General features: G+C 43.1%; 1 protein-coding gene across 33 annotated transcripts in view; it reads right to left on the bottom strand.

Moving 5' to 3' along the window:
- The window catches only part of Kcnma1 (potassium calcium-activated channel subfamily M alpha 1), a 744,152-nt gene that overhangs the window by 250,431 nt on the left and 475,574 nt on the right, over positions 1-18,147 (bottom strand). For 32 of the 33 annotated variants that reach the window (XM_031361079.1, XM_031361066.1, XM_031361082.1 and 29 more), the window contains exons 6-9: positions 13,630-13,705; positions 4,565-4,640; positions 2,644-2,814; positions 993-1,084 (exon numbers count right to left, since the gene is read on the bottom strand). In XM_031361079.1, coding sequence (XP_031216939.1) covers positions 993-1,084; positions 2,644-2,814; positions 4,565-4,640; positions 13,630-13,705 — 415 coding nt within the window. Of the gene's footprint in view, positions 1-804; positions 897-992; positions 1,085-2,643; positions 2,815-4,564; positions 4,641-13,629; positions 13,706-18,147 lie in introns of all 33 variants that reach the window. The other variant, XM_031361086.1, reaches the window with a different exon arrangement.

Raw genomic sequence — 18,147 nt, forward strand, 5'->3', positions numbered from 1 at the left:
AAGTACATATTGACTTTTAAGACAGTTGCAAGCATCCCATCCTGCTGCCTTAGCTCCTCCATTGAGATGGCCCTGTTAGAGGATCAGAAGAACAAGGTCCCAGCATCAACATCAGAATAAAACTTCTGGTCCCTGCTAGACTCATGCTCCGATATTGGTGTTGATGATATTGATACTGATGATGCTGATGCTGAAAAAGTCACCTGAGCAAAAACTTAAATAGTTCCCAAGAAGAAAGCCTTCATGTTGAGAAATCAAACAAAAGACCACATCACTAATTGCCTGTGGCACCCTGACACCCTAACTGCAATACTTCCTGGCATTTCCACTGTGTAATGAAACCCTTTAACAACAAGGTTTCCTTGCAGTCACTGGTATTTCTAGTAAGAAGAATGAGCCAGACCTTGGCCTGGGCTTGGCACAAAGGACAGTGGGAAAGGAGTTCTAGTGCACATGACAAAACTACCAGGAGGTCATGAGACCTCAGTTGCAGAGACCAGAATCTGATCATATCACAGGCTCATGAAATGAGCTTAGTGTGTATGATAAGGTATGATAAGGTATGGTTCCAGGTGCACATGGACACCTTTGAATTTATTTGCTGTTATCTTTTAGAAATTGTGAATGGCCAATTCAAGATGGTCCAACCATCTCCCATGCTCTGATACCATTCTCCTGTAGAATGTGCACCCTCCCTCATTAAAAAAGTAGGCAGGACAGAGAGGGAAGGTCTTAACTCAATGCCACTGTTGCAGGGACTTTGCAAGTCACTTAAGCACATGTCCTCAGGTACAACTGACTTACTTTCTGCCTCCATGTTTGTTAAAAGTCCCGCCGAATTTATTCCGATTCAGGATGAGAGCAGCAATTTCGGGCACGTAGCGGGCAAACATTGCCTACATGCATGAGACAAAGAAACAAGAGCCAAACAGAAATGGCATGCAGAGAGGCTCCTACACCGCGGAGGCCTCGAAACCTCTTGGCATACTTACTTTCTTCCACTAACCGCGCTATAGGAGCCCCCGTATTTCTTGCGGTTTCCTATTAACTCTATGATTTCAGGGACGTAGCTGGCAAACATGGCCTGAGGAGAAGAGGGGAGACAGAGAGAGACTAAAAAGACAGGCCAAAGAAAGGGTGACCTTTTCAGAAGGGGGATACTAAGATCTGAAAACACAAAAGGATTAGACCTGCAAAGGTGCGGATTCATGTGTTGGATTATACAACAATAACAGGACAAAGGGGAAAGCTCCTGAAAGTACACAGAATGAAACATACGTGTGTCGACCTAGACAGTAGAAAACAACAAATCACAGTCAAGAAAAATATAAAGGAGACAAGTGTATATGAGCTGCCATCTTTTTCCTTAAGAGAAGTAGGTAAGAGGCTTGTAGAATGGTGCCAAGTATTCACATACACACACACACACACACTCACGTGCTCACACACATGCATGGACACACATGCATGTGCACACACATACACACATGTACACACACCCATACATGCATGGACACACTTGCATGCACACACATGTATACATTTCTGTCAAAAAGTCCTTCCACATAACACTCAAAGGAGAATTTTTTTTATGAGTGTCTAAAGACACTAAACACCAAAAGAGGATTAAAAATAAATATTTCCATTTAAAAATGACTAAAAAGCATAAGAGGTCAACTTTGGAAATCACACAAGAGGAAAGGACGGACAGCAAGGAGAAGTGAAGCTGCCATGTTGTGCCCAACAAATCCTGCCCTGTGGCTGGGTAGTGGGGTCTCCTTAACTACGGGACCCTGTGGGAATGCTGCTAATGTCCACCCCCACACACATTTATATACATTTTCAAAATGTATATGTCCTATGCATACAAAACAGAGAGAAATGTATGCATTGCTTCATATAAATGTGTGTGCGGTGCACATGCATGACAGCTGTGTATGGATTAGAATCTTAGTCACTTACCTCATACCCAGAAAAAAAAAATCATACTTCGTTATGAGCTATTTGAAAGAGAAAATACAGCAACTGCCAATGTGTTGCCTGGAAGTTCCTTGGAATTACATCACATGCAGTGGTCTCTTGGTACATAGGGACCAGTGAAACTTGTTGCAAGGGGAGAAATGGAATGGGCTTTGGACACAATCATGTCCTGACTATAATGACATTTCCTAAATGAAGGGACCCTGCACTTTAGGGGCAGGTGCCAGCCACAGTGTTTGTTGGAAGTTTGGGGAGAAACATTAAAGGGAGGGGAACTCTTGAAACCGCCATCTGTCTACAGAGTCTGGACAGCATCTACCAGGATCAGCAGCAGCTACTATATCTGATATTGAACCTCACTACTGAAGGACACTCTCATTTATTAATGGCATGCCTCCCTTAAAACAATTAGGTTTATTCCTAGCTACATGGCTGACCCCAATGAGGACAATACGCTTGGTTCTAAGGGACAAGCATAACACTAAAGAAATATGCAACAAAATCACCATGGTATTTGGATTTAGTTCTCCTGGTTACATTAAGGCAGTTACTTGCTTCCAATGCAAAACACACAAAAACACTACGTCTAAGGAAGTGGGTATTGGCAAATATTAATAATCATTAAAATGGACACAATAAGAAAAAGGGTTTTGTTTTTTTTACCAGTCCTCCGAGGATGAAGAAGACCATGAAGAGACGTCCAAGCGTGGTTTTTGCATAAACATCCCCGTAACCCACTGTAGACATTGTGACCATGAGTAAGTAGACACATTCCCAATACGTAAGTGCCTGGTTGTTTTGGAAATTTTCCCATGGGTCCCCTGAATTCTCTACCTACAGCAAGAGGAGGAAGGGAGAGAAAAGAAACCCATCAGATGTTTATATGTATGGAATATGCAAACTTGGATGCCCAGATCTCCAGAAAGCTGTTTTTGCATAAGATTCTTACTCTCAATACAGAACAGATGATTCTCATTGCTAGTCACTGAGGCACGATGGACCAGAAACCCTCAGGGGGATCAGAGAAGAGGAAGTAGATGTAGCAACAGGGAATGCCTTCTGACTGAGGAGGGCACCAAGGAAAGAGCACGGATGGAGAGGAGCATCGCTGGTGTGCTTTCCTGCACATCCCTGATGTTGGGTACCCTTTACGGCATCTCTTTAAGGCAGGCAAGAGATGCTTCTTTCTGCCAGTCCCTTGGGAATTCCTGCTGATACTCCAGGCCTTCCACGAAGGACTACACGCTTCCTTCCATTATTGTAACTAAGGACACCAGACCCAACCTCACATAGACAGCCTGAATCCTAAGCATCATCTGTGCTTCTGAGACTGCTTGTCTTTCTTCACTGGAGCCCAACAGCAATTCTGAGCTTCCAGGTTTGGAAATTTCCTCTGGAACAAGAGGAGTGACCTCTTGGGAATTGCCACCACACACACAATCATTAGACAACTGGCTGCAGACATCCTCAGTAAAGGGCCATCGAGCCAATAGTTTCTGCTGCTTGGGCTGCAGAGTTCCTGGGGTCTGCACAGCTGCTCAGTTCTGTGAGCTTGGCTGAAGCCCAGCAAGGAGCAAAGAGTGGGTGTTACAGCAGGACTTCGGGAATCTGAACCCAGAACTGGCAATTGGCTTCAGAAGGAATTGAGTGGTAAAGGGTGAAATTTGACTAGCAGCATAGGGACTGGAGAGGTGGCTCAATGGTTAAGAACCTCTTGCAGAAGACTGGAGTTCAGTTTCCAGCATTCAGTTCTAGAGAGCCTAAAGACCTCTACTTCCCTCCATGGGTACACCCACACATGTGTATAGATCCCCACACTAACACACAGGCATACACACAATTTATATATATATATATATATATATATATAGTTGTGTAAAGTCACTATCTTGCTTAGCAGATGGAGACAAGGTCACTTATTCCAAGTTTTATAGTCTGATGGGGGCTCCTTCTGAATGTAACAGTTTATGCGCAGATGAAATGTGCATTTCACAGTAACTACTCTCTCTGAAAGCAGGCTAGAGAAATCTGCCTTGGGGAGGTATGAAGGCTTTGGCTTGGTCATAGCCGTCAGAGTCATTAATTTAAAACGCAAACAAAACAAAAACTTTAGGGGGTTTTGAAACAACTCGAGATGTCATCTAGCAAGAGAGTCAAAGGCAACTTTTTTGTGTGTGAGAGAGAAGTAGGGACACATCCCAGGATCTGCATTTGTTGTTTACAAAGAGTTGTTGAAGTTCAAACTTTCAGCAACAGCGCCAGACTTTTTCTGGGTGTTTGCTGTGGAAGCACTGCCATCTTGTGGCCTTCTGAGGTTATTGCATACAGAATGAAAAACTAGGCAAGTCTCCCTGAAGCAATCAATACAGGGAAAGGTGAAAAATGTAGGTTGATGCTAGGAACATTACTCACTATTTTGGAACTAATTTGCAGGGTGGGAGTGAAGCGTAGGGAATTCTGAAAATTGAGTAGTTTTTCCCTCTTTCCTGTATGTACAACTAAACTAGTCTCTTTCCAAAGAAACAAATGTTAAGTAGTAAAACGGCCTAGCAAGGGCCTGCTCCATGCTTTCCTGGCTACTTACCAAGTGGATGAATCCAGCTGCAGTCAGCCACGTGCTGATAAATATGGAGAGCAGATTCACCAGCTTGATGGAATTACTGTGCAAAGGAGACAAGAAGAGTCCCAAAGTTACAGAGAGAAGACCCATTTGGAACTGCCTGATGGTATCACAGTGTCCCCTCTGGGGCGGAGGAAGGCTGATGTCAGCATAAGGAAATTTGACTCAGGTGAGATACATTGTTCAGGAATGAGGGTCTCAGCAGAGTCTGTAGGAAAATCACAGCTGGACCCTACATTAACCCCTCAAACTTTGCTAAACCTTAACTTGTCTAAGTCAAAACCCTTCAGATATATATTTAAAAAGAAACCAGAAAGAAGAGCAAATAAAATTTGAGTGTCCTTCAGCTAAATTGACATTTCCCCATGTCTTCACCATCTCCGCATAGTCTGTCTTATTTTCTTCAGTGTGTTAATTCTTTCTGGTTGTATTTGTTTTGCGCGAGCCATTGTGTTGTAGACATCACAGCACAACCTCTAATCATTGCTGCATTCTGCTCCGAAGAACAGACACCATGCAGGAGAATCGGGACACAGCTGTATATCAGAAAATGACATTGGATTCAGCAGTGTGATCTAACAAACAATCCCGATTTAAATGCCAGTCATCCTGAGGTTATGCTTAATGATGTTTCCATCACTTTCATCTTACAGAAAAGAACTCAATCTCCTACCTCCTGTTCTTCCATTGCTGACCCAGTGCATCCTGTGATGCTTTGAATAGATAGGGCCCCCTTACATTCATGTGTTTGAATGCTTGGCCCATAGGAAGTGCCACTATTAGGAGGTGTGGCCTTGTTGGAGTAGGTGTGGTTTTGTTGGAGGAAGTGTGTCACTGTAGGGGTGAGCTTCGAGATCTCATGCTTCAGCTATGCCCAGTGTGGCATACAGTCACTTCTACTGCCTGTGAATCAAGATGTACAACTCTCAGCTCATTTGCCAGCACAGTATGTGCCTGCATGCTGCCATGATTCCCACCATGATGGTAATGGACTGAACATCTGAACTTTAAGCCAGCCCCAATTAAATGTATTCTTTTATAAGGGTTGCTGTGGTCAGGGTGTCTCTTCACAGCATTAGAAACCCAAAGGCACAGCCCTGAAGAAGCTAACCCTTCTCTTTGGGTAATTCATCTATGATACCACTGCCTTCTCTCTGCCTATTGGGTGATAGATATGTTCTTTCTCTTGGGAAATATATTATCTACTTTCTAATAGCTTAGAAGGTTAGCAAGGGTGACATCTGAGGCTTTCAGTACATACGCAGTGCTAACCCACACACCATCATGCTGATGTTTGATGGATACTGACTAATTTCTCATAGAATTTTTTGAGATCACCCAGGAATTGGGAAACTCACAAGTTTAGTTCAGTAGGCCACACAGTTGGAAATGGCCATTACAGCCACTTTCAGATCTATTACACCACAACCACAGCGTAATGTCAGTGTCATCTATGGCTGCTAGACTTTGGATCTTGAGCATACTGCTAGAAGGCCAGGAGGGAGGCTGTTATTGCTCAGTCTGGGGAATTTGTAAGGGAGGCCTCCGAACAAAGGCTGGGATCACTTTTCCTGGGTGACGCATGAAGCATGGAGCTTTCCTCTGCTTATACTCATATAACTGAAGAGAGGAATCCAAGTTCTCGGTTTGCCTGGAGTTGATTCTGACAGCTCAGGACAAGAATGAGTAAATACTTCCAAAGCTGTGGGTGAAACTGGCCTTTTGAGGTATTTGGGATGACATCCTCTGAGTTTGAAACCCTATACCAGAAAAACAACAGACTGTCCATTCTGTGCATCTTGGTCCTCCCCAGAATTACCATTTGTAGTTCCTGAGGACTGTTGAAGCTTTTTTTTTTTTTTAATGTACTAAGTTCTTTCTTGAGTCTCCCCCCTCTTTTCCCTTTCCTCTGACGCCAGTGGTAGGTGAGGACACAGCTGTCACTCACCACCTAGAAAGCCCAGTCTTCAGGAACTTACATAGCTTGTCTGGGAATCACAGCTGGCAAGGGGCAGGCCTCATATAAGAAACTTGGGAATACAGTACAGGAAGCCTCGGGGACCTTCTTTTCCCTTACCCTGTAGTTTGTCCATCATCACTTTCTAAGGACCCATTTCCCCACAGCTACTGACATGGGAGACCAAGGTATCAACCAAGGGCTCCCTTTACTCAGTAGTCCAATGGAATGTGGCCAAAAAAAGTCAGCCAATGGATAAGCCTGTCAGACACACTTTTCAGGAACTTTGTGGAATAGAGTGCTAGTCCTTCTCAGATACAATCCTTGAACAATCTACCCTAGAGAAGACCTCCTGAGAAAAAACCCAAAAGAGATGAAGAGAGAGGCAGAATCCCAAGGAGGGAAGCTGATGGCCTGAGTGCAGATATGCAGGAAGTCTGTCATTCCCTCTGGGACCCAGTCATTCTGCTACTTGCCTATACACAGCAGAAATGGCTCACATCCAGATTGTTCCCAGAGAACAAACTAATTGGCCATATCTGCCCACTTGGTGGCTTGATGCAGTTAGCTCCATGGCTCTAGATGCTGTTGTCTAAAGTCAGCACTCCCAAGGGCAAGCAGAGTTGTGCTAAATCCTGACCTTCAAGCATTTTCCAGACCCCTCCATGAGTCACTTTAGGTTTCACATCATCTCAAACTAAGTTCTCTGACTTAGAATGGAATAACCAACTTAAAAAAACAAAAGCCACAAGCTCACCCTGTCTCATCAGCTAGGTTACCACTAAATCTTGCTCCTAGCAAATTCCTCAATGAAAAAATCAAAGCAGAAAAGCCCATTTCCCTTCTCTACCTTGCAAGCCCCCTAAGATGCAATTTGATATTGAAGAGAAGCAAATAGGGAAAACAGGGAGCCTGTGGCAAAGAGAGGGGAGGTATGTGCTGCTCTCCTTCCCAGGGGAGAACTCAACACCTAATTGAGTCACTTACAGACTCCCAAATCCTCAGGGCCTGAAAAAGCACTGTGCCATCAACGACCATACGGAGTCTTTTTAAAATATTAAATCTACTGACGTCCCTTGGTGCTTTGGGAAAATGGCCTAAATATGGTGATTATTAATCTCTAAATGATTGTCACTGGGACATTAGTGGTGCTTAAGGGAGCTCTTGCTGAGTGGAGAACATTTAATCACCATTGCTGAGACAGACCAGGTTTGTTGCAGAAATCTGGTTATTTGTATGACATCAGCAATGTCACAGATTGTTCGCATGAGGAAGTAGACTTCCACGCTGAACTCTATGACCAAGTTAATATCTGAACACTAGCCGGGCAGTGGTAGTGCACACCTTTAATCCCAGCACTTGGGAGGCAGAGGCAGGTGGATTTCTGAGGTCGAGGCCAGCCTGGTCTACAGAGTGAGTTCCAGGACAGCCAAGGCCACACAGAGAAACCCTGTCTCGAAACCACCCCCGCCCCCAAAAATATCTGAACACTATGTAGAAAATCTGCAAGATGAACCTCGATGAATGTTCTCTGTCTTCTGTGATGTGGACTTTGACATCTGGAAGAGGACTGCTTAGAAGGAGGGAGGGGTTTCCAGAAGACGACATTGTGTGTTTGTGGCAAAAAAGAGTCACTAGAGATGGCTATTTGCAGCTTTCGTGGCCAAGCCCAAACATGAATCAAACATGTAATCATCAGTAAATAGAGTGGCTCCAACCATGCAGAGTCAAGCTCCTTGCCTTGAAAGAGAAATTGTGATCCTATCATGAAAACCTGCCCCCTCTTTTTGTAAATGTCATTTTTGTGTTTCCATGGAAACTTGTAAATTCCCATACATGAATTCTCCATGGCTGTTCTGGGTTTGGTATATGTCTTAGTTACTTTTCTAATGCTATGATAAGATACCAGGACTAAAGCAACTGACAGAAAAAAAAAAAAAGCATTTATTGGGGCAAGTCCATAATAACCATCATGGCTGGGAGCATGGCTGTAGATATGCAGGTATGGCCCTAGAGCAAAAGTTGGGGGGAATCCATCCTTATCACCAGGCAAGAGGAAGGGACTGGTATGGCTTTTGAAACTTCAAAGCCCAACCCCAGTAACTCGCCTCCTTCAACAAGGCCATGCCTATCAATCCTTCCTAAACAGTTCTACCAAATTAGGAACAAGTACTCAAATATATGATCCTCTAGGACTCATTCTTATTCAAACCACCACAGCAGGAAATGTTTCCCAAGGGCCCACATGTTAAGAGGACTTGCTCCCCATTTGGTGATATTATTTTGGGAGGGTCTGAAAACTTTAGAAAATGGGGCTTAGATAGAGGAACTAGGTTAGAAGCAGTGTATTCCTGGTGGCTACATCTTGTCTCTGATGTCTTCTCCCATTCTCTACTTATTTTCCCTCTCTCCATGAGGCTATGAGCAACTTTGCTTTCTCAGGATACTCCACTTTGCTGCTAAGCAGGAGCAACAAAGCTAGCTAGCTATGGGTCAGAAACCTCTGAAACCCTGAGCCCAAATAATTTTCCTCCCTTAACTTGTTTGCTAAGGAATTTTGGCACAGTGTGCCTAACACTGAACTGCGATCATTGATATGGGTGGACACAGTGATTCAATAGGTAAGCAAGAATCTGACTGATCAGTGATCTTTCCCAGGACCCTTAGGTGCTGGGAGAGAGAGTCTAATTCTGAAGATTATAGCAGTAAAGCCAAAGCTGCCAAGGGTTCATCTCTGCCCTCACAGAAAATAGAACATGTTCTGGTAAACCCGGTTAATGCCAGCCACTTTGCACAAGAAAGCACAAATTTGGCCCTCTTGCAGACTGCTACCTTGCTTCTGGTTGAGGGCACAGCCAGGAGCCAAAAGCCATTCTTACCTTTTCATTGCAACATTTGCTAGGTAGCTAAGAAGTGTCCCAAATTGGAGCATTGACTGGACCAGGACACGCTGAGATTAATGAACTTTGTGATACAAAATGAATCAAAATCAAGTTGTGTCATGTCTGTCCCTAAGTTATCTCTATAGTCTGTTCTTTAGTTATCTCTGTATCAGTCTCCTCCTTGTCTACCTGACTTGGTCTGAGGCTTGGCCTCAAAAGCCCTTCCCTGGACTACTGTTCCTTTCTTGTCTTAAGAGCTATTAAATCTTCGATACTTCAAACCAATTCTATACAACTAGTGGAAACATGGATTTTCAGAATTCTATGTCCATACTTCCTCCCCCAATTAAAATCCTTCAATATCTCCATCTTGCTCTCCAAGTAACCCATCAACCTAAGCAACCCTCACAGTCAGACTTCCACCTTGTACCTCCTGCAATCTCCATAGCAAATATCCTGCTTCACAAACAGTCTTGGTGCCATTTCTAAGGTTATATATGTAATAAAGGTAATTTCAAAAATGGTCCCTTTGTGTATTATTTAGGTAACTGGTTAGTGGCTGTGCACATAGGATACATAGGAGAGAACTTTTCATGGTAGAGAGCAATGGCTTTCTGAGCACAGCACAGGGCAGTGTTTTACCTCCCCTCACACTCTTACATATGGTACAGATGTTCGCAGGAAGCACATGTTACTTAAACAATTAGAGGAAATCATGAGGCCATTTTTGTCTTGGAAAAAATATATTAGGTAATCCATGTTTTAATAAACATTATTGACTATGTTGAGCAAGATGTGGGATTAAAGCCCTTAGGCAGAATTCATCTGGCTTTTATGGTGGAGCAAATGACCCAGCACTGAAAGTTGACTCACCAGCTTGTAGGATGACTGAGGAACTTCCAGAAGCTCACATAGATGACCCAGAATCTCTGGTCTTCCATAAATAGGCCATTTCAGGATACAGAGAATCTTGGGCCCCCCTGTTAACCTACAGGTTGGGGATTTGCCCTGATTCTGGCTGCAGAGTCCCATGCCTGTCCTCCTGTTCACTCTGGTTCCTTCTGTTGTTCTCTTAATTATCCCCCCGCCCTGTCACACTTCCTGCTGTGCCCCATTTCTTTCAGTTCTAAGATGAACTTAGCAATAGAAGAATACAAAATAAAACCACAGTTTTCAAGCCATTATTTTTTTTTTATCATATTTGTAAAGTCTCCTTCCTCAGACCTGTGGGGGATTACTACAAGAAAAAGGCAGACAGGATTTTCCTAACAATGATGGCACAGTTTCCCCACCTCACATCCTACTATAAAGTCACCATGAAAGCATCAGAGTATACAGGACTCACAAGAGAATCTACCCAAGGCTAAACCTGGGGCTTCATTTCTTGCTCAGAGCTTTGAGTAACAATCTTGGAGTGTCTGAAGAAAGAAGCAGACCATAACCTGGCACCCCAAGGAGAAAGCGTTCCCATACTTATAGAGTTGCTGCAGCTGAAGGAAGTATTTCTCTGGACCTGGAGATTTGGTCTCTGCTTCCCTACTCTAAACTCACTCTCCTTATGTCAACCACATGTTCAGGAGTTCAAAGGTCCCAGAGGTGTCATATTCTCTCTCTCACTGTGTGCTTTCTACAAATATCTTGATAGAACTCAGCCCATCTTCCTTACCCTTCATGTGACCATCCCACTGTCACACTAGAATGACAGACACTTGATTTTTCTCAAGGGTTTTTTCTTCTCTAGGGAAAGACCCTTCCTGCTGCATAGCTCCCGATAGATGCAGTGCAGTGACTCTCTTTGCATCTCAGACCTGGGCTCACTCCTGTTCTAACACCTACACTCTGTCAAGAGGTCTGGTTTTGAGTTCTCACTCTCATGAGACCTCTAGTTACAATATTTGTTGGGACACTCACCATCCACATTTACTTTTGCATCCATAGATGCTCACCTTAGACTCACAGGTTCACATGGCCACCTGGTTGTAACTGTAAATAATAGGAACCCAAGACATGCACAATCTGAGGAAAGACATTGTCTGAGCATAGAAAGACATTGTCTGAGCATAGAAGTTCCTGTGTGGGAAGTGGTTAGTCCTGAGAAAATGCTGTTTGAGGGCTAGGATTGGAGATACCCAGTAGGTGTTACTGTGCTAGAGAGCTGCTGCACCCCCCCAGTAGCACAATCCACCCCTTCCTCCAACCAGAAACTTCTACTCTCTTCCTCCTTTACTTAGAAAATTAAGCAGCACTGTAACTATACAGCTACGAAGAGTCTGCTCTCCAAGACGGCCATATCTAACTGCTGGATCTAAAAGAAAGGACGTCTTTGCTGAGGGGCAGGAAATAGGTGAGTGTCTTAGCACAAGGCTGGTAAATGATACCCAGAGGACATCTGCATGGGAAGAAGAGGGCCAGAACACTGTTCTCTCTGCATTATTGGTAGGATCTTCCTAGAGTCCCAGTGTCATAGAACAAAAGTCTCATGGATTTGAGGTCAATGACAAGCAGAAGAAAGAGACCCAAGGACATGTGAGAGGATGTGTATGGTTCCATTATAGCACCCCCATCCGAATCCCTTCTAGAACACAAATCTATAGGACAGGCCCCAAGTTTGGTACTGGATACCCACCAACTCTCCCTGGGAGTGGGGATGGGGGGCTAGATCAGCCTTGTAATGCAAGTTCAGTATACATTCACACTAGATATGCTTTTTTTTGTTGTTTGTTTGATACAGGGTCTCCCTCTGTGGGCCTGGCTAGCCAGGAACTTATTATACAGGTAATAAGGTAGCCTCAAAATCACAGAGATCTGCTTGCCTCTGCCTCCCTAGTTCTGGGATTAAAGAAGCGAATTAGATATGCTAGCATTGTTAATCACTTCTATTTCAAAAGCAATATAAGCCTATTGCATAGAAGATCTCATAAAAGGTAAAACTTAAGGCTATTACTCAAAGAATATTTAAAAATTACTGTACATTTTAAAAATTACTATCTGTGAATGGTATTATAAATCAAAAATAGAGGAGAAATAAATTGTTACCTCTGAAAATAAAATATAAAGGGATAAGGCATAATTTAAGAGAGTTTTGTGGCTCTTTGTACATTTTGCCCTGTCAATAGAAAGCGAATTTTATCTCTTATTGATACAAATGAACAATTTGAAAGGGAAATAATATGGAATTAAGATAAGGATCAAGAACAAAATAAAAGCACACTTTCCAAATGTACCAGATCCAAGAAGCTCAGTTCCAGACTTACATGAATAACAAACCAACAGACTCCAAGCCCCCTAGCAGCAGGTTTATGAATTATACAAGGTACCACACAGAGATGCCCTGCTTTCTGTCACTCGTCAGACACATTAAGGCCAACCAAAGAGGAAATGGAACATTAGAAAGGGTCTTCTGAAAAACGTAATTTCCTAGTAGAGAAGTTTATGAGCCACAGTGGCTCCCCATTAGAGTGCTCCTGACCCTTTCATTAGTGTGTTTACCAGCACAGGCCAGGCTTCAGGCCAGCTCTGGGCACTGACAGGTCATCGGGCAGGGGATCCCCTAGGGGATTTCTGGCCCTATCCTAGCTATGCTTTCCTGATCATAATGCAGTTAACAGAAGCCGTCATGGTGCATTTGACAGGGGGTTTTTAGGTTTTCCCCCACAAGGCAGTTTACAAAGCACACCCTCAGAGCTCTATGGATATAAAGTGGAGACAACTCAAATGGACTTAGGAATGAGATGATTTTCTGTTTGCCATATGAGCTTTGTGATTACCTGTCAAAGAACATTGCTTCTCTTGCCTTTATGACCAAGTTCAATTTCTTATTTTAGTGATAACTAAAGGGGTGTTTAGGACCTGGCAACAAGGACTTCCCAGTCAGTGAGCAAGTCCATCCCTCATCCAGAATGGATGGGCCTCTCCCAGGATGCCTAGATGCCAACCATGTGAACTTGTTGGACTGTATCCTCTTCCCCACATGTATAACCACATCTCTGCCTTTCTCCTATTTCTCCCTGACCCTGCAGAGAACACTGCAAGCCTTATCTTGGTAGGTGAGCTCTCCAGCTCTGTGATATGTCACTCTTCCATGGAATAATGTAACTCTATCGTTTTTAACACACTGAAAACATACACTTGGTATTTACAGCCCCACCTTAAGCAACCAGGCAGGCAGAGGGCAAGAAGGAGTAGCTTACCTTGTTTTAAGGATATTCAGAAACTGCAAAATTTCTGAAAACTGTATCAGTCTGAGAGCTCTTAAAAATCTCAAGCCTGGAAAGAGAAACAAAACAGCGATGTTACTTCTAAGGCTTGGTTGTCACGCTCACAGCCTGCTGCCTGAGTTTAGGCCACTCGTGTCTGCTCGGAGGGAGTGTAGGCCTCGAAGAAGATGAATGCTCCAGTACCTTGGACCTGTCTCTTCATTTGGATTCTTCACTGGTTTAATCTTAGCTGGTGAAGGGGCTTTTCCAGTTAGATGTGAGCTGTTTGAAACCACATAAGGGGACAAGCTGGAGGAGGGGGCCCTCATTAAGAAGGACTGTCTCCTCTGGTCAGTTCTGACGTAAAGCCCTGTTTCTGAGCTACCCAGTAGTCAGGCAGAATTTGGGTCTCTGAAATATACCGGGAATTGGGATTATTCAGGGTAACCTTTGTGCTTAAGAGCAGATTAAGAATAAATCGGATCATCTTATGTCTTTGAGATTTTGTTTTTTAATCTTTATTTTCAGCCCTGATAAAATAAAGACTATAGCCCAGAGAGTTACCCGTGTTCTACAATATTTTAAATTTTCTCCCAGTTAAAAACAAGAGAAAAGAGAAAAGAAAATAAGGACAGATCAATAAGACATCACACTTCGCAACTTTGGGATTCAAAATTGTAATAGTTCCATTTTCACTAATGCTAATTATTGTTTGCATCCACAACCTTTCTTGCATGGAAGAGTTACAGCTTCTAAGTGGACAGGGACAACAATCCATGAGTTGTTTTTAATGTTGTTTTGTTTTGTTTTTCAAAAACAGGTGTCAGGTAGACAAAACAAACAAACAAACACCCACTCTATAGTAAACTGCTGGTCCTCCAGCCTCTACCTCCTAAGTGGCGGGGTCACAGAGGTGCTCTGCCACAGCCATCTTCTTCCCTTGAAACTCCTTTTCTTTCTTCAAGGGTCAGTCTATTTCTGTTTAAGTCATGTGAAAAAAGTGATCCGAACCAGCCATGGATCTTAAGACCTTTACCACCACTCTAGAGAACTGCTCACCAAATGCCATCCGTAGGCTTTGGGGAACCCATTCCCGAGGGATTTCCTCTCCTCTGAGTTCAAAAGCACCTCAGGTGCTAGGTGTGGCCCTGAGCACAGTGGACTGAGCTGGTAGCCACCTGCACAGGGTGAGAATTTATTCTGTTCCCCTAAAGGGAGGCTGTGAAGGGAGTTTAATGTGCATGGTGAGATGAAGCAAGCCATGAGCAGCACTAGAGAGCTCGCCCTGCTCCTCCGCAGCAGAGCCCAGGTACCGGTCACCTTAAACAAAACTGGCTCAGTGTAAAATTGTTTTGCTAACAAGTCAAAACTAAGCTACAGTCCAGAGATAGGAATGCTGGACTTACAAAGGAAAAAAAGAAGAAGAAAATGATAATGGCTCAAAGGGAGCATTTCTCATCAGAAAAGAATCCATCCTTGTGAAGATGATTTTCAGAAAGCATGTTCCTGCTTTGCTAAAGCATATTTATATATTTTTTTGTTAACTGCAACAGGCAGGCATGAGAATCAAGGTAAGTGAAAGAAAAGAGGTTTGGAAGCTGAGAACACAATGTTATCAGACTGGTAGAAGGCTGTCTAACACTGCTGGAATCTGAATCTGAACAGACATTGCCTCAAAACAGTGAAAACCATGTTGAGGTTTGGTCTGTTGCTGTGTATTGTAATGCTAAGTGCGGCCCCCAAGACCTGGTTGCCCCAAAGATGACAGAGTCCTTTTCCCTGTGTAGACCCAAGAGAGGCTATGTGACCTTCCCCCCAAGTTATTTCTGATTGCTGAATAAAGCCTACAGCTGGGCAGAATTGAAATAGGCAAGGCTTAGTATTCCTGACCTTGGGGTTATAGGAGACCACAAGGCAGGAGAGAAGAAGGTGGAAAGAGAGGAAAGATGGTTAGGAGACAGGACAGCATGGCCCTGAAGACTAGCTAATTGGAGCTATGAGTAGCCCAGATGAAGCATAGTAAATAATAACTCGGAGTTATCGATAGGAAATAGGTTTTAATAGCATGGAGGATAGATATCTACCCAACATTAATGCTGATAAAGGCTTATTATAAATATAAAGATCATTTGTGTCTTATCCGGGAACTGAATGATCAAAGATGGGGGTAAAAATTCTGTATTGGGATTAATTTTTTTCTACAGTAACAACAAAGAAGCAAGGTATGAGGTGGAGGGGAGGATGCAATGCCGATAAACAGCAATGGTGTGGAGATCACAGAGGCCCAACGGAGGAGTAAAAGGAAGTACAGACAACTTCAGGGTCAGAAGCATCAGCCAGAACACAACAGAAAAGAACTCTCTAGAAATGAAAAAAATGGTATGAGATTAAAAGAGGCAAGACATATCTGTCTGTTTAGTTTTTTTCCACGTATAATAATCAGTTAAACACTGAATATAAGCATCAGACTTGGGGAAGATATTAAACAGGAAGTGCCAAATGCTCTCATGTAAGTCTTAAGTGTTCCCCTGAAGCTCACGTCTGAAAAGCTCAGTCTCTGGCTGTGGCACCAGCACCAGTGGGAAATGGGCCTTATGGGGAATGTTCTGAAAAAAGTTGTTGGAACACCAGCCTCCTCTTCTCTTCTCCACTTCCCAGACTCCTCCAGGTGAGCAGTTCCATTCTAGCAAACACTCTCCACTGTGGCACTGAGTCTGAAGCAATGGCCAAATGACCATGTAATGAAGTCTCTGAAACTGCAATCCCAAATCCATCTTTCCTACTTCTTGGTTGTTTATCTCAGATGAAAAGCTAACACTGACAACACCTGGGCAAAATTTAGAATTTTTTAACAAACATTTTTTGACAACTACTTAAGTTGCTCTACAAGACTAAAATCAGCAACTAAAACATTTTCGAATAGCCCATCTTTGTTTTCTCAAGTTGTGCAAACCATTCATTGAATCTATCAGTCAGTCAATCAATCAATCAATCACACAAGACATTAGATCAGGTCAGACATAAAAGTTTGGAGAATACAGTTTCACACTCAGGCCACCAGTGACCTCACAGCACCATTTGACAAGTACCTGAAGTAGTCAGCTAGCAACACAGCACCTGTTCCTACTTTAGCTACACATGCTCTTATTTGTGTGCACAGTTGGGTGTGCATATATATGTGTGCATATATATATGTGTATATATATATGTATATATGTATATATATACGTATATGTACACACACACACACACACACATAGTTTGTCAAAGCCAAGTTAGACTATCACTGCCTTAAACTTCTTCTTATACTTAAATGTTGGTGTTTACAGATTGTCACATACTATACTTCCAAGAATATAATACAATAAAAGGTTTTCTTCTATGTAGGTATGTGAATATGAAGCTAGGAATACAAGGAGTGGAGGGGGCATAGAGCTTACCTAGATCATGGTTAGCTTTAACTGTCAGATTGACACAAACCTAGAGTCATCTGAGAAGAGAGATCAGCTGAAGAAATGCCCAGATCAGACTGGCCTGTGAGGCATTCTGCTAATGGTTAATTGATGTAAGAAGGACCAGCCCACTATGGGCAGTACCATCCCTAGGCTGGTAGGCTTGGGCTGTGTAAGAAAGCAAGCTGAGTGAACCAGAGAGGAGTAAGCCAGTAAGCAGCATTCCTCCATGGTTACTGCTTAAAGTTCTTTCGAGCTTTTGCCTTGGTTTCCTGGATAATGGACTGTAAAGTGTAAAACCTTTCATTTCTAAATGTCTTTTGATCAGGGTGTTTATGACAGCAACAGAAAGCAAACAAGAAAAACCTATAATCTTGTTAGGGAAGCCAACTTAGCTACCCCTGAGTGTCCTCCTGGCAGGAGCTGCCCAGAAGACAGTGCAAAATCAAGAGTCTATGGAAAAGGGGCGGGGGGAGACACTTGGGCTCTCAAAGAAGTGTTCCTGGAGTGGAGAGGACCCAAACCCCAGACTTGTGACAACTTCTCTGAACCAGATCACCATCAGACCATTCCAGATCCAAACTGGGCTCATAGAAGCTGTGTAATTTTTCTACTGTTGTGGCAAAACATGGAAACAATCAATGCCTAAAAAAAAAAATTCATATTTTTGTCTTAGTTTCTGAGGTCTTACCACTGAGTTTTAGTCCTATAGTGAACCAGTTCAACATGATGGGAGTGGAGGTGGGGTTGGTGGTGGAAGCCAATTTGGATTTCTCTCTCTCTCTCTCTCTCTCTCTCTTTCTCTCTCTCTGTGTGTGTGTGTGTGTGTGTGTGTGTGTGTTGTAGTGTGTGTATGCATATGTATATGGCTACAGAAGTCAGAGGTCAATAAACCTGTTAGTTACTGTTCAAGGACTCAATTGTGCTGTGAATAAGATGTAAAGCAGGTACAGCTTCATTGCTGTGCAATTCTGTTCATATAAATAGCCCATGAGGATTAGTTGGCTACAGCTGCTTTGGAGGCATTCTGGTCTAAACTAGTCATCACAGTATTCACACT

This window comes from Mastomys coucha, unplaced genomic scaffold, assembly GCF_008632895.1.
Source record: "Mastomys coucha isolate ucsf_1 unplaced genomic scaffold, UCSF_Mcou_1 pScaffold9, whole genome shotgun sequence".
Classification (NCBI taxonomy): Eukaryota; Metazoa; Chordata; class Mammalia; order Rodentia; family Muridae; genus Mastomys; species Mastomys coucha.